General features: G+C 37.0%; 3 protein-coding genes and 1 long non-coding RNA gene across 5 annotated transcripts in view; 3 read left to right on the forward strand and 1 right to left on the reverse strand.

The window, feature by feature from the left end:
• LOC104814495 (protein ULTRAPETALA 1-like) overlaps nt 1–1561 on the forward strand; it is a 2796-nt gene extending 1235 nt beyond the window's left edge. Inside the window, exons 2-3 of one of the 2 annotated variants that reach the window (XM_010542560.1) lie at nt 225–522; nt 627–1561. In XM_010542560.1, coding sequence (XP_010540862.1) covers nt 225–522; nt 627–801 — 473 coding nt within the window. In that variant the 3' untranslated portion in view covers nt 802–1561. Of the gene's footprint in view, nt 1–224; nt 532–626 lie in introns of both variants that reach the window. The other variant, XM_010542559.2, reaches the window with a different exon arrangement.
• LOC104814494 lies at nt 1270–2008 on the reverse strand. The gene is made up of 2 exons (XR_771922.1): nt 1916–2008; nt 1270–1693 (listed from the first exon to the last, which is right to left on the reverse strand). It is a non-coding gene; the product is annotated as an uncharacterized LOC104814494 (long non-coding RNA).
• A 156-nt stretch (nt 2009–2164) lies between these two features.
• On the forward strand, nt 2165–6158 carry LOC104814496 (external alternative NAD(P)H-ubiquinone oxidoreductase B1, mitochondrial). Its single transcript, XM_010542563.1, has 10 exons — nt 2165–2257; nt 2449–2493; nt 2662–3203; nt 3560–3806; nt 4141–4347; nt 4424–4674; nt 4751–4970; nt 5047–5151; nt 5242–5627; nt 5713–6158. Exons 3-10 carry the CDS (start codon nt 3115–3117, stop codon nt 5918–5920), a joined length of 1713 nt encoding a protein of 570 aa, XP_010540865.1. The 5' UTR covers nt 2165–2257; nt 2449–2493; nt 2662–3114; the 3' UTR covers nt 5921–6158.
• Nucleotides 6159–12986: 6828 nt separating this feature from the next.
• LOC104814497 (probable polyol transporter 4) lies at nt 12987–15127 on the forward strand. The gene is given in 2 exon segments (XM_010542564.2): nt 12987–13405; nt 13545–15127. Coding segments are annotated over 2 exon segments (1530 nt in total). The 5' UTR covers nt 12987–13233; the 3' UTR covers nt 14903–15127.
• The last annotated feature ends 733 nt before the right edge of the window (nt 15128–15860 follow it).

Below are 15860 nucleotides of genomic sequence, written 5' to 3' on the forward strand. Positions count from 1 at the left end.
TCCATACAATGACGTGATCGTTCGCGGCATTATGATTATAGTGCCCTAGCCCAGATTGAAAGCTAGTTTTCCGGCATATGATATTGCCTCGTTGGGTGACAGTACTTTCAGTTATCAAATCAGATCGATGCATATCATAAAAATATTATATATTGCGGGAATGATTGCCATTAGAGAGATATATTGCATTGCACCTCTGACAGCGTTGTGATCGTGGGATGTAGATAAGTTAACGCCTGGGGCGTTCGAGAAGCATTCAGGGAGAGAGACGGCTAGAAAATGGAAAAACAACGTGTGGGTGATAGAGGGGGGACAGAAGGTTCCACTCTCGAAGACAGCGTTGCTCAAGTACTACTGTGAAGCAACAAAGAAGTCCAAAGAGTCAAACAGATCACACAGAGATGAGTTTGTGAGGTGCTGCAGATGTGGAAAGGAGAGGAGATTCCGGTTGAGGAGCAGAGAGGAGTGCCGCCTGCATCACGACGCGTTGGCTGATCCTAATTGGAAATGTTCCGACTATCCGTATGACAAGTATATATATGCTCCCACGAACGAATCCTTTTATAAGTTTCAAAAAGTCATCAGATGGTAACATATATGTGTGGGTGTGTGATGGGAATGTGCAGGATAAAATGTGAGGAGGAGGAAGAGAGGGGGAGCAGGAAGGTGTACAGAGGGTGCACGAGGTCACCTACATGCAAAGGATGCACCTCCTGCGTTTGCTTTGGATGCCATTTCTGTCGCTTCTCCGACTGCTCCTGCCAGATTTGCCTCGACTTCACCCGCAATTCCCAAGCTTGATCATGGAAGGAATGACCTTTCCGCGGCGCTTATGCCCCCTTTGCTTTTTTTTTTTTAATATAAAAATAAGTAACTTCGTATGATTCTTTCGGTGCTGTTTTTTTGTGCGTGTCATTCTTCTGGCAGTAACTTGTGTCTGAACCAACAAAAAAGAAAAGGAAAAGAAAATGGAACTTGCAAAGGCAACAGGGTGCTTTGTACATTCACATTTTAGCTGTGTGTTTGCAGCCAAAATGGGCCTCTGACAAGACCAGATGATCCTTATCCACGGCCACAAAATAATAGTTTCGACATCACGCTCTCCGACTTGTCACGTACATGTCGACATATTCAACGCCTTACAGACAATGCAAGAGCATAACCAGGAGCCAAACTGCCAGGATACCAAGATATTGGCTCTTCAGGGACAACCCATTTGTATGATGACGATTTTACTTGAATACATACAAGCCTCCTTGGGGAGCAAGATTAATCCATATAAGCATGTCTGTTGGGGGCTCACAACTCGAAAAAGCAATGCATATTGTTTGTTCCAAACAACCAAAAGGTTGATGATGGAGCTAAGCAGAGATGAAAGAAGACTTGTGGAGAGGAAAAGAAGAGCCATCACCTATACATATTATACCGTGAGATCAGAAATGAAAACCTGAATAGCAATTACAACCTAACAGAAATCGTTACTATCCTGATCTCGTCCTTGCCTTTGCCTCCGGTGAGGAGCTTGTATCCACCGTAGAAGAGCAAGCCCCAACTGGTCAAAGAAACAAGCACAAGCTGCACACCACAACTCACGACAAGTGCAAGGAGAATGAGATGCGTACGCGCCCCTCTTTCCACTGAGCAGGCTTCATGGGCTCTTGCCAGAAGTTAACCTTGGGAGGCCCATGCTGACCTGCATAATGCCCCAAATTGTTCATATGCACACTCTCGGAAGGGGAAAAGCAAAACACAATTCTCAACATCTGGATAAAGTTTTGATTGCCCATCTCTCCAATTTTTTTTTTTCTTGGCGTTATTCACCGAGGTATCGTGCGAACAGGATCCGAACATGTATGGCCGAAATGCATTCCAAGATAATGACAGATCCGATAGAGTAAACGGAGAGAGGGAGTACCGGAGGCGCCGGAGAGACCACGGCGCTGAGCGATAGAGGCAGCTTGAGTTGGAATCCGAGCGATGCTCGTAGCACGGCGAGCGAAGGACGCCATCGATCTTGACCTCTGCTACTGAGTTAGGGTTTCCGAGGGTCCGGAGAAGAGGGGATGAGCAAGAGAAGATTGGGCTTGGACCCTTTGCAATTTGGGTCAAAAGCTGAAATCGCAAGTGTTTAGGGTTTTAGAGAGCCCAACCCCTGCAATCCATATGAAAAACAATCGAAACTCCGTCTCGTTCAATCACGACACGTCGTCAGCAGCGTCTGAGTTTGATTGCCTCAACAATTACAAACATTGACGAGGTCACAGAGGCGCGGTCCTTCAACGTGGTTTTTAGTTTAGCCTCTCTATTCGTCCGCTACACATTTTTTAAAACCAAGTCGCAAGCTTTTTTTTTTTTTTTGGGTTTGACCGATTCCGGAGTTATTTTCTAGTTGACTTTGATTGTCTAACCTCTGTTATTTTTCTCCCGTGAAATGACCAAACACCGCAGGCTTCTGGTCCTACGAGTTATTGATTGATAAATTCTATCTCCCAAGTACGTGCCTCTCTTCCTGATTTACTCCTATTGGCATCCGAGCCCTTGTTTCGTTGTGCTGCATTTCATCTCCTATAGGTTCCCTGGATTTTGGTATTCGACCATGTTCACATTGATATGTATTCGTCAAAAGCACCGATTGTAACTAGTTGAAGTGAATCCATACAGGAACTGACATATTCGGATAGTCCTTGCTGGCGAGGTAGCTTTCTACTCGACCCCAGTGGCATTGCATTGCAACTCCTTCCACTTGTGCTGTGATAATAGAAAAGGAAAAAAAGTTTATTCCTTTCCAAATTCTCAGTACAAGAGAGATGAGTTAAGAGAACAAAATACGAGTCCGGTTTGACTGTTACAATCAGTAAACGCTTGACCCACGTGGTAGTCGTTTGATATCGCATTATTTCTGAAGTTTGCCAGAGTGCGAGAGGGTAAATTTATCTTTTGAAGTTGACCCAGATCCAGCGGCACTCATGGGACAGAAAAGATTGGTGCTTTCCACGTCTGTTCTTGCTCCTCATAGTATCTCATCTGCATCTATTAGGGATTGTCTCAAGCACTCTCATCTCTTTACCGGACTCCCTCTTCAGCAGACAAAGAGAGTTCCTCTGTTTAGCTGAAATGACGATACTGTCCTTTCTCGGCGCAGCTTCTAGAGCTTTCAGAACGGCACCGGCTTCTTCCAAGCTACTCCTTCTCTGCACTCTCAGGTTCTACTTTGACAGACGGCCCATCTTTCTTTTTTCTTTTCCCTTTTTTCCGCTAAAGGTGGAAGCTTTTTGCGTATTTCCGTTTGCTAACACGATGGATCTCGAGTCTTTTGCAATCGGGACCTCTTTTAGTTCTTTGGAGAAGATGGGTGGACTCCATAACTGAATTGCTGTTGTGGAAATTTATAGTCGCTCTCTGATATGGTAACTGGAACCGGTTCGAGTTGGGTTTTCAAGGGATGTAGTTGTTGTGATAACCATACTTTGGGTTATAATAATGGCCCTTTGGACTTCATGGTCTCTAGTCTTTTGTAGAGGTTAAAAGCTTGCTCATTTGTGGCATCATATATTTGCAGTGGTGGAAGTTTGGTGGCATACTCAGACTCTAACAAAGAAAAGGAAAATCAAAAGAAGAAAGTAGTTGTGCTGGGGACTGGATGGGCGGGGATAAGCTTCCTCAAAGATCTTGATGTATCTTGCTACGATGTTCAGGTTGTCTCCCCACAAAACTACTTTGCATTTACCCCATTGTTGCCCAGCGTCACTTGTGGAACCGTTGAAGCTAGAAGTATTGTGGAGCCTGTCCGCAATATTGTTAACAAGGTATTCAGATATCTCAGTCTTGATCAATCACTTGAACATGCCCACGTCAATCCGTTGGCAGCTCTTCAACACTTGAAAATAACGGTGGTTAACATCTCTTGAGTAACCTACTCTCTCATGATTTGATCAATCATAACTATGCATATGTCCTGCTAAAGCGGGTGGATTCTTTTTGTCATGGATTCACAAACCATTTGGCTTTTTCGTTCGGGTCACATCTGTTTTCCTACATGAATTATCCCACATTTCCACCATCTATCCTATTATTTTGAGATGACTGGATTCTAATGTGTTGCCTGTTGGTAACCCATGCTGGCATTTCTTCTTTTGGCAGAAGAAAGGAGAAGTTCGGTTTTGGGAAGCAGACTGTGTAAAGATTGATACTGCTAACCGTACGGTTCTTTGTAAGCCTGTTTTTGGGGATGATCCCACCGTAGACAAAGAATTCTCGCTAGAATATGATTATCTAGTCATAGCAGTGGGAGCACAAGTGAATACGTTTGGAACTCCCGGTGTCCTGGAGAACTGTCATTTTCTCAAGGTAACGTTATAACTTGAAGTGTGAGTCTTACTTACCTTCTTTTGTTTTTGAAACTTTGTGACAATAATATCTGCAGGAAGTGGAGGATGCTCAGAGGATTCGCAGAGGCGTGATCGATTGTTTTGAAAAGGCCGTCCTTCCTGGCCTTAGCGAGGAACAAAGGAGAACAAAGCTCCATTTTGTAATTGTGGGAGGAGGTCCAACTGGGGTGGAGTTTGCTGCAGAGCTACATGACTTTATCCGAGAAGATATCACCAAAATATACCCGACCGTCAAAGATCACGTGAAAATAACACTGATCCAATCGGGAGATCATATCTTGAATACGTGAGCGAACAATATCAGTCCTGTCTATTTTTAGGACCAGACATGATTGTGGAGCTTGACATGTCTGCTTCTGTAGGTTTGACGAACGGATAAGTTCATTTGCTGAGCAAAAATTTCTGAGAGATGGTATTGATGTTCAAACCGGGTGTCGTGTTGTTGGTGTTTCTGATAAAGATATCTCAATGAAAATCAAATCAACTGGAGAGGTCTGCTCGGTTCCTCATGGATTGATCGTTTGGTCCACTGGTGTTGGAACCCGTCCAATTGTCAGGGACCTTATGGAGCAAGTTGGGCAGGTTTATATTGTTCTTGTGTGTTGGCTAGCGTTCAGCGTTATGGCAAAGCCTTGTTGATTGGTTCTTTCCTTTGCAGGGTAAAAGACGTGTTTTGGCAACTGACGAATGGTTACGTGTGAAGGGGTGTCAGAATGTGTATGCAATGGGAGATTGTGCTACCATCGATCAACGTAAAATCATGGTTTGTGAAGACTCTCAACATCTGTTTGTTCTTTTTGCGCTTGTGCCAGTCTTCTGAACATCCATGTCTGAACCTGTTATCCGCCTTCAGGAGGATATTGCAGCAATATTCGAGGCTGCAGACAAGGACAAATCGGGAACATTGACAAGGGAAGAATTCCAAGATGTGGTTGATGATATCCTAGTGAGATACCCTCAGGTTGGGCTCTTCCTAAAAAGCAAGCATCTGATGAATGTAACAGATCTGTTGGCAGATGCCGAAGGAAATGCGAGGGAGGAAGTCGACATCGAGGGTTTCAAATTGGCTCTATCAGGGGTTGACTCACAGATGAAGAGCCTGCCTGCAACTGCTCAGGTTGCTGCGCAGCAAGGTGCATATCTGGCACAATGCTTCAACCGGATGAAGCAGTGCGAAGAGCAACCTGAAGGTCCTATGCGCTTTAAGGATGGCAGCCATCACCAGTTCCGCCCGTTCCAGTATATTCTCTCACAACATAAATAGAATTAATTCTCATATACTTACTGCTGCACCCATTGCTTATATGGACTTGGTTCTTGAAAGATACAAGCACTTTGGACAATTTGCTCCACTAGGAGGGGAGCAGGCAGCAGCAGAACTGCCGGGGGACTGGGTTTCTGCTGGAAGAAGCACACAGTGGCTCTGGTATTCGGTTTACGCCAGCAAGCAAGTGAGCTGGCGCACCCGGGTTCTCGTTGTCTCTGACTGGACCAGGAGGTTCATCTTCGGCCGGGATTCAAGCCGCATTTGATCCAATATCAACCGACTGGACTACAACACTGCTCTCTTCTGTGAAAAAACTCTCTCGCATGGTGTCTCTGACTTGAGTTTACCAGCAGAGACAAAATCCACAACTCCGTATGTATGCCTGCCACCGACAGTGACAAAATCCTCTTCTTTCTTGCCTATGAATATGTTTGGAGCAACTAATCTATATATATAAAAGTTGGATTTGGAGGCTTCTGGTGAAGCCACCTCATCATCCACCATGGAAGTTTCCTAGATTTTGATTGGTTTATTAAAATCTCCATTAGTTATATGAACATTTAATTAGATTAGTATTATTTTTTACACATAAAAAAGGTTTTTTAAAAAAGTTTATTTTTGATATAATCCGCAAATGATATTCTAATTACAAAAATAAAAATATCATATTTATTATATAAATTATCCTACATGTATTTTTACATAGAAAAAAAGTTGTTCACAAAAGAATTAAAAAGATATCTTCAAAAAGTTTTTATTTGATATAAACAATAAACGACGTTTTTAAAATTTTGATTGTACGTTCTTTTTAAATTTTGGATTGGCTTATAAAAAATTTCATCAGATATGTAACAATGTTTTTATGTGATATAATCAACAAACTGCGGGGTATTTAAAAACAATAAAAAGATGATATTTATTACATAAATACGAGACACTTGCGTAGAAAAATTACATGTCTTTAATCCAGTCATTATTTTGAACTGCATTTATATCCATTACATGTAATTAATATTTAGTGGGGTAAAAAATTAAAAAGAAAAACGTCACTCGCTTTTGCTTTTCCCATTGGAATGTACGTTATACGACTGACAAAGTTATGTAAGACAATTAAATTGATATGTTAATGAATATAGATTTAAGTGGTCGATGAGATATGCCCATTCATTTTTCTTCACTCCAAAACCATTATCGATTCAACGCGCATACCGAATCTTTTTGTCTCCCAAAACTATTTTTGTCCTCTTATCTTCTTCGTTGGTGGAGCTTTCAAACAGGTACGAATCTCTATTCTTCTTCTTTTCCCACTGTTTATGCAGTGAAATGAAGAATCTGCCATTTGTATTTCGTTTATTTTGTAGAACATAGACACTGATTTTTCTCTCTTCGATTTTTAGATTACTACATTTATCATCTTCTGTAAACTAAGTAATTCTACTGCATATATTCTCCTCTAATATAGCATTCTCCGTGAATACAGGAAAACAATTGGAAAACAAACAAAGTAACAAATAATGAATTTCTTGATTTCCCTATCAATTGTATAAAACTATCAATTCAGTATGTCCACTATAATGCTAATGCATGTTAGAGAATCACCATCAGAAGTTTTCCTTTTCCTCATCATGATTTGATTTATCTGGCTTTCAGTTTTCAGAGATGACAAGTAGATATATTCAAGATGTGCAATCGGTAAGTCTTTAATCGCGAAAGTTTTTAATTTAGCCATTGGACAGAAAACCCATGTGATCAAATCATATAACAAACTCAATGGCTCAAATTGGTTTTGGCACAAAGTTCAATTGATCATTGTCTTTTTTATATAGATCGATAGCTCTTGAAACAGAGAAATGATATACTACAATCCCGTCAAGGCAGAGCTCGAGTAACAACAAGAGCAAAAAGAACTCATTCAATAAGGCAACTCCAACAAAACTATGGAAGAAGAAGAAGAAGAAGAAACAAATTATATTATGGGTCGAGGAAAGTAGTTTCTTGGACGGAACCGGTTCTGGCTCTTGCAAAGATTTCGGAGCTCACGAAGAAATATTTTCTCTGAATTTATTCGAGTTTTGGTCCAACGGAACGACAAGGTTCTTCCTTTGTTCTTTTCTTGAATGTGTTGCTTTGATATTTTCTGGTGACCGAAATACATTTATGTGGTTATTCTAACTTAATTTGCATGTTTATATTGCACCTAAGCTTTATATACCCATACACGTACATTGTGTTTGGATCGCCAGAAATCTCAAAGTATTGCTTTTCTTTTGCATCTTTGGGATTTATGTGAACAACCATATATCTCAATTTCAAAAAGTGGTTTGCTTCAAAATTTATATATATATATATATAAATAAATGTGTGTGGACAGTCGGAAGAATATATATATGCCCAACAAATTTTACTAAAGAAAAAATATAAATGAACGATAATATATATACATATATCCAAATCATATATATACACATAAATTTTGTATGTATGTTAGCGACAATATATATATATATATATAATTATTTATTTACGAATGGTTATCTTTATATCCCGAAATTGATAAATCAATATATATGTATGTATGTATGTATGTATGTATGTATGTATGTATGTATGTATGTATGTGTGTATGTGTGTGTATGTGTGTGTGTCTTTGTGTGTGTATGGTTGTATGTATATATTTTTTATCATTCATATTTTATATTTGATTTTTAATTTGTATATATATAGATATATGTGGGTGTATATATTTATATTATTAAACTATCACTAATTTTTGTTCATGAAAAATAGGTTTAAAAAAAACATGTGACACATTTAATAAAAATTATGTAAACATATGTATGTATGTATGTATGTATGAATATATGTGTGTTTTTTAATCATTTATATTTTAGATTTGATTTTTAATCTCTCTGTATGTATGTATATATGTATATATATACGTATGTATATGTGTATTTTTTTAATTCATTTATATTTTATATTTGATTTTAGATTTGTGTATGTATATATGTATATATATTATTAAACTATCACTAATTTTTACTCATGAAAAATAGGTTCTAAAACAATAGGTGATACGATTTAATAAACAATATGTAAACATATGCATATATGTATTTATATTTGTATATAGATGTATATATGTATGTATGTATGTACGTATGTATTTTTTTATATTTTATATTTGATTTTTAATTTGTGTATATGTATGTATATTTGTGTATATGTATATGTGATATTATATATGTATATATATATACATATGTATATATATGTATATAACGATGTATTTGTGTGTATATATATGTTTATATGTATATATATATGTACATGTGTATTTGTGTATATATGTATATCTATGTGTATATATGAATGTATTTGTATGTGTGTTTGTATGCACATTTATATGGATGTATATGTATGTATGTATATATAGATATATATATATATATATATGTATATATATATATATATGCATATATATAGATCTATTTGTGTATGTATGTTCACATGTATATACTTATGTATATGTATATATTTAAAATAATTTTTACATTCAAAGCCATGTGTATGGAACTTTGGTTTCCATGGAGTTATCTTCTTTTCATATCACACTCTTTTGGAAGTTTGGATTTTAATTCGTCTATACATTCACTCACCCACATATGTACTTATATACGTGTATATATATATGTATATGTGCATGTAAGTATATAACATATAATATTATTCACGCGTAAGGTGGAAAATAAGTTACATACCAAAAAGGACGAAATCATTGGGATTCACCAATTTCACTAATGCAGAAAAATGTTTAAAACTTATACAATTCATTATGATGACAATGCCTATTTTATATATACTATTTATTGTTTCCTACAAACGGCGGTGACTAATATATATAAAATATTTCTAATGATATTAAAAAATGTTTAAAACTGAACGGTAAAATATGAAAAATAATTTTTCTAATAAATTTGAAGTTAAAAGATCAATGTTGATCTAGAATAATATAAATTCTGTTTTAGTTTTATACAATAAATTATAATTGTTAACTATATTAATTAATAAATTTAATGGTATAAAAATAAATAAATTATTACCTTAACAGATGATGAACATTTACTATAAATAATAATATATAACTAAATTTTTTTAATAATTAATCATTAGTACAAATGATCAATGTTGAAAAAATAGGTCTTTTAATTTTATATTAAACATTATTTTAAACTATAAATTTATTTTAAAAAATTATTTTACAAATATGGGGTCCACCTCATTTTGGAGCGTGTTGTAAAAAATATTTATTAACTGAAATAAACAACCGTTAAAATATTTATTATCTTAATTTTAATTAAATATTATTTTTAAATTATAAATATAATAAATTTAAAAAAAGATATAGATCCCACGTATTTGTAGGGCTTGTGCAAATGCTTCAATTGAACTTGCTCTGTATATTTAAATCTCTTATGCTAACAGAATTTAGTATCTCATAATCATTGTTCTATGTTTTTCCATTATAATGGATTACCTATACTTAATTTTATTTTCTCTTTATGTGAGAACTACACATCCTTAATTTTACTCAATAGTAAAAGTTCTATCTGCTTTTATAAGGAGGAACTTTTATAAGGAGGAAGTAACTTTTTTATAAACGAATAATTTTTTTTATTTTTTTGGTTGTCCGCCCGGTATCTGGAACTTCACCCCGACTAATCCGGACCTGACTCGGGTCGCGCACCTGGTTATGGTGGGTGAGTCTTCCAAGAGAAGTGTCTGCATACGTCAAGTCTCGAACACGAGCCATGCTTAAGCGAATCCAAGTCGCTTACCACTAAGACCAATCGTTGTTGGTGAATGATATTTTCCCACAGACTTTGTAAAATATGTCTTTTTCCTACACGAACTTTTAATTTGACAAAAACCTACACCAAATTATCAAATATCCCAAATCGATACACAAACTATCCAATTTTACTGTAATTTCATACACAATTCGAAAACGGTATTAAATATCCGTTAACATCTGACGTGGTACGCCACATGGCGACTGACGTGTCATGCCACGTAAAAAACATTTGTCATGTCAGTATGTCACGTTAGATTTAAAAAAAATAAAAATAAAATAAAAATAAAAAAAACAAAAAAAAATACATATATATGCATATATATTCATATCTATATACAAATCCAAATATAAATATATACTCCTATATATAAATATATCTATATATATATATACACAAAATAAAAAATATACACATATATATACAAACATCTATACAAATATATATACATATACATACAAACAAATATATTTATATATATACACATACACATATATAAAATATATATACATATATAGATATATATATATATACATATACATATGCATATATATACATACATACATACATACATACATACATACATACATACATACATACAAAATAAAAATATACACATATATACATACATCTATACAAATATATATACATATACATACATACAAATATATTTATATATATACATACACATATATAAATATATATACATATATAAATATATATACATGTATATATATTATACATATGCATATGTATATATACATATATACATACATACAAAAACAAATATATATATATATATGAGTATATATATTTATATTTGTATTTGTATATAGATATGAATATATATATATGTATATATATGTATTTTTTTCTTTTTATAAAATCCGTGTAAGAAAATGTCATTTTCCCTTTTTTTTATTGTTTGTTTATATATACAAATATTATTTTACCATAAAATACACGAAATTTGCAATTTCTACAAAAATATATAAACTTTCTAAAATTTATTGTAAATCTATATTCGCTATAATAACTTTAATTATTTAATATATTCAATAACATGTCATTGCTATATTGAAAAAAATAATTTCATCATTACCATATGAAACAAATTCCAATTAAAAAATAAACATATATATATATATAACCGAGGTCGTGGTATATAGATGTGCATATATATATATATGTATTTTTTATTTTATATATTTTTTATTTTTTATTAATATATTTTTATGTATTATATTTTTATTTTTTAAAAACTTAAACTAACCATTAAGTTACAAATATGTAAATTTAACTATTTTTAAAACAAATGATAACTATAATATTTAATAAAATTATTTTTAATATTACCATAGAACTAATTTTTTTTAAAACGAATCATTGATATCGATCTCATACACAGTTTATACAATAATTTAATATTTCATAATTCTTTTGTTTTTTTAAATATACGATTTTATAATAATTTAATTTTCCAACGTCTTTGTTTTATTAATTTTTTTTCAAGTCAAACACGATCAATTGATAGAGAAATTATAGTTTTATCAACTATGGAAGAAAGAAAAATATCTGAAACTATTTGACTATTTGAATGAAAAAAGTAGTGTATGATGCAGTTATAGATTCTACCGTATAGAACATATGTTGAACGATAATTTTTTTATTTAAAAAAGAACAATAATTTCAAAGTTACGATCGTGAAAATAATCGTATTCCCCAATATATCATCATCAAAAGGATTGTCTCTCTATGTGATATCATCATGTATTGAACACTGGTTTTATTCAATGGTAGAATAACTCAGTTAAAATTCAAAATCTCATTAAACTCTACAATACTTCGACATGCAATATAATAATATAATGTGTAACGATGATTGTATAATAATTTAATTTAATTTAATCTATATATTTTCTATATATTCAATAATATCATTTTTAAACAATATTCATATTACTAAATTGTATACAAAATAAATAATATATATTTTAAATATATAACACGCGCATCGCGCAGGTCTCTCCTAGTAAAATATAAAACTAAAACATGGAAGTGTATAAAATGAATTTAGACATAATTAAAGCAAGACAGATAAAATACTAAACTTGGTCGAATTAACTAGTAGCCCATTGCTCCAATTATTGGATAATAGGTTTTCATCCCCACTGGCCCAACCGGATGGTTTTCTCTAAATTATACAAAAACTGAACGGTCATATATTGGGGGCCCACCAAAACTAATGGGTTAGTTTTATTAAGTGGAGAGCCCAATGGGTTTGGAAGGAACCGAACATCATCTCTCGGAGTTGCTTATGGCCTCATTTCATTGTCGCCGCCTCTTCCCCCATATGATTTTAAAAAAAACTTATCCACGTTATTTTATAAATTAAAAAAAAAAAGAGCTAATCAGATGGACCTTGAAAACACCATTAAACCTTAATTTAAAGGTTCTTGAAAATTCTTTCTTATTTATTTTCCTTTTCAGACTTTTCTTCCGTTTGAGTTTTTTATAATTTGCTTACGACTGTTGAACATGACCCACTTGGTTCCAACAAGACATTAGAATTGGTCTCCCCTTCCCTTACTCAGCTCAGATCTGATCTCCCTCCCGAGAGATCTAAGCCTTTCTCCAAAAGTCGTCCCCTGAATTCCTTTTCCGACCCGACGCAACTTCCAAAGTAGCGTATTGGATCTGCCGCTTCCGCGTCCGGCGGTGAGTAATGGGTCTGCCGGAGAATGGTGACGCAGAGATGGACTTCCCGGCGGTTTCCATTGGAAACAAGTACACTAGGTTGGGCTCCGACGCTGCAGAGTCCAGAAGCAGCCGAACCAGGAAATACGTCATCGCCTGCGCCATTTTCGCCTCCTTTAACAACGTTCTTCTCGGCTATGGTGAGTTCACAATCTCGTCCAACAAAAGATTCATTCCCTTTGTCACTGTCATTTCACTCGCTTATGGATGATTCATGGAACAGAGTCGGTTTTAGGATTAAGACTATGTCTGTTGTGCTGCTGTGTGATCTTCCCACAGATGTCGGAGTAATGAGCGGCGCGATACTGTTCATACAGCAGGACCTCAAGATAACGGAGGTAGAGACAGAAGTCCTTGTGGGCTGTCTGAGCATCATCTCGCTGTTCGGAAGTTTAGCCGGTGGCAGAACCTCCGACGTCATCGGCAGGAAGTGGACGATGGCTTTGGCGGCTCTCGTCTTCCAGTCTGGCGCGGCCGTCATGACGGTGGCCCCATCCTTCGAGGTTCTGATGATCGGCAGAACCTTAGCCGGAGTCGGGATCGGCCTGGGAGTCATGATTGCCCCTGTCTACATCGCAGAGATCTCCCCAACTGTAGCCAGAGGCTTCCTCACCTCCTTCCCTGAGATCTGCATCAATCTCGGCATTTTGTTGGGCTATGTCTCCAACTACGCGTTCTCAGGACTTTCCCCGCACATAAGCTGGAGGGTAATGCTCGCTGTCGGGATTCTTCCTTCGGTGTTTATAGGATTCGCGTTGTTCTTGATCCCTGAGTCTCCGCGGTGGCTGGTGATGAAGAACCGAGTGGACAGAGCACGAGAGGTTCTAATGAAGACGAACGAGAGAGAGGAGGAAGTGGAAGCAAGAAAAAAAATCCATTTTTTCAGCTTTATCCATGTAGATATATAACACCGAACAGGGAGAGGGTAGATTTTGAGCCCGTCGCCAGCCGTACGAAAAATGCTAATTGTAGGATTCGGGATACAATGTTTCCAGCAGATCACCGGCATTGACGCAACGGTCTACTACAGCCCGGAGATCCTAAAAGATGCAGGCATTACAGACGAGACGAAGCTTTTGGCAGCCACTGTTGCCGTGGGTGTCACAAAGACAGTGTTCATACTCTTTGCAACGTTTCTGATCGATAATGTAGGGCGAAAGCCACTGCTGTACGTGAGCACCATCGGCATGACAGTTTGCCTCTTCAGTCTAGGCTTGACCCTGAGTTTTCTTGGGGATGGAGAGCTAGGAATCGCATTAGCCATTCTGTTTGTGTGCGGTAACGTGGCATTCTTTTCGGTAGGGATGGGGCCTGTATGCTGGGTATTGACGTCGGAGATATTCCCGTTGCGGCTAAGGGCGCAGGCGTCAGCGCTGGGTGCGGTGGGGAACAGGGTCTCGAGTGGGGTGGTAGCCACCTCGTTTCTGTCGGTGTCAGGTGCGATCACAGTGGGAGGGACATTCTTGGTGTTCTCAATATTGTCGGGGCTCTCAGTTGTGTTTGTGCATGTGTTTGTGCCGGAGACGAGTGGGAAGTCGCTGGAGCAGATAGAGCTAATGTTTCAGGAGAGCAAAGGCGGGGGTGAGGTTGAGCTCGGAGACGCTGAGCGTCTTGTTCACAAGGATTCTACGTTTTGAACAGAAACTTCCTTTGGAGGGAGCGGAGGAGCTTTTCTTGTTTCTCGTGCTTCATCCTACACAAAGGCAAATCATGTTATAGATGGCGTTTTCATAGAGCCGCATGGGCATTTCTTCATTAAACACGCTTGTATAAATTTAATTTCTTTTCCATTTGCGAAAAGCATGCAGAGGCGCAAATGAGATTAAAAATAATAATAAATAGGAAATGGTCAACGTTTTCTTTCCAATTGGCTTAACACTCTCAGACCTCCCTCCCCCAGAATGGCTACCTTCCACGATGGACCGGCCAGCCACCCTTCCGGGACCAATCTTACATCGGGATGGGTTACGACAATTTCTCCGATCCCGCCATCAACGCAGACGACCAGCAGTTGATCACATCACTATAAAATTCATTGCTTTCCTGCTGGTCTGTGTTGGAAACGGGTTCGGGTCCTGCAGTTTAACTTGGCTAACCAAGAGAAGTTCCACAAAGAGGTACTGGAAAGCAGTAGCGGAGCTGATCCCCCGAGAAAAAGGAGAGGGAAGAAGGACGCAGAGAAGAAAGCATGAGACAGATCTTCCTGAAGCTGAAGACTCATCCTCCACCACGCATGATGCCGCCTCCTCCACCTTCAAAGGACGGGGAAGGATGGAAAACCTGCGGAGACAAAAGCAGCTTCACCCGCCAAAGATGCTGAAGCTGAGACAGAAAAACCTGAAGCTCCTGTGTCTGGGGAGGTGGAGAAACCTGCAGCTGAGGCTGAGGCTGAGGGCAGAGCGGAGTGAAAGAGGTAGCACATCCACCCCTTGGCTCCTTGTAGGGTTGTTAGATGTTCACGTTACTCAGGGCTCTTTCATTTGCTTCTACAATTTTTTTCTTTTCTTATATATATATTTGATTGTAGCTCTTCGGAATGCGCATTCATGTACTTGTGTACGTGGAATAATGAGTGTTCCCCCCCCCCCCCCACCC

Source organism: Tarenaya hassleriana, unplaced genomic scaffold (genome assembly GCF_000463585.1).
Source record: "Tarenaya hassleriana unplaced genomic scaffold, ASM46358v1 Cleome21, whole genome shotgun sequence".
Taxonomy (NCBI): domain Eukaryota; kingdom Viridiplantae; phylum Streptophyta; class Magnoliopsida; order Brassicales; family Cleomaceae; genus Tarenaya; species Tarenaya hassleriana.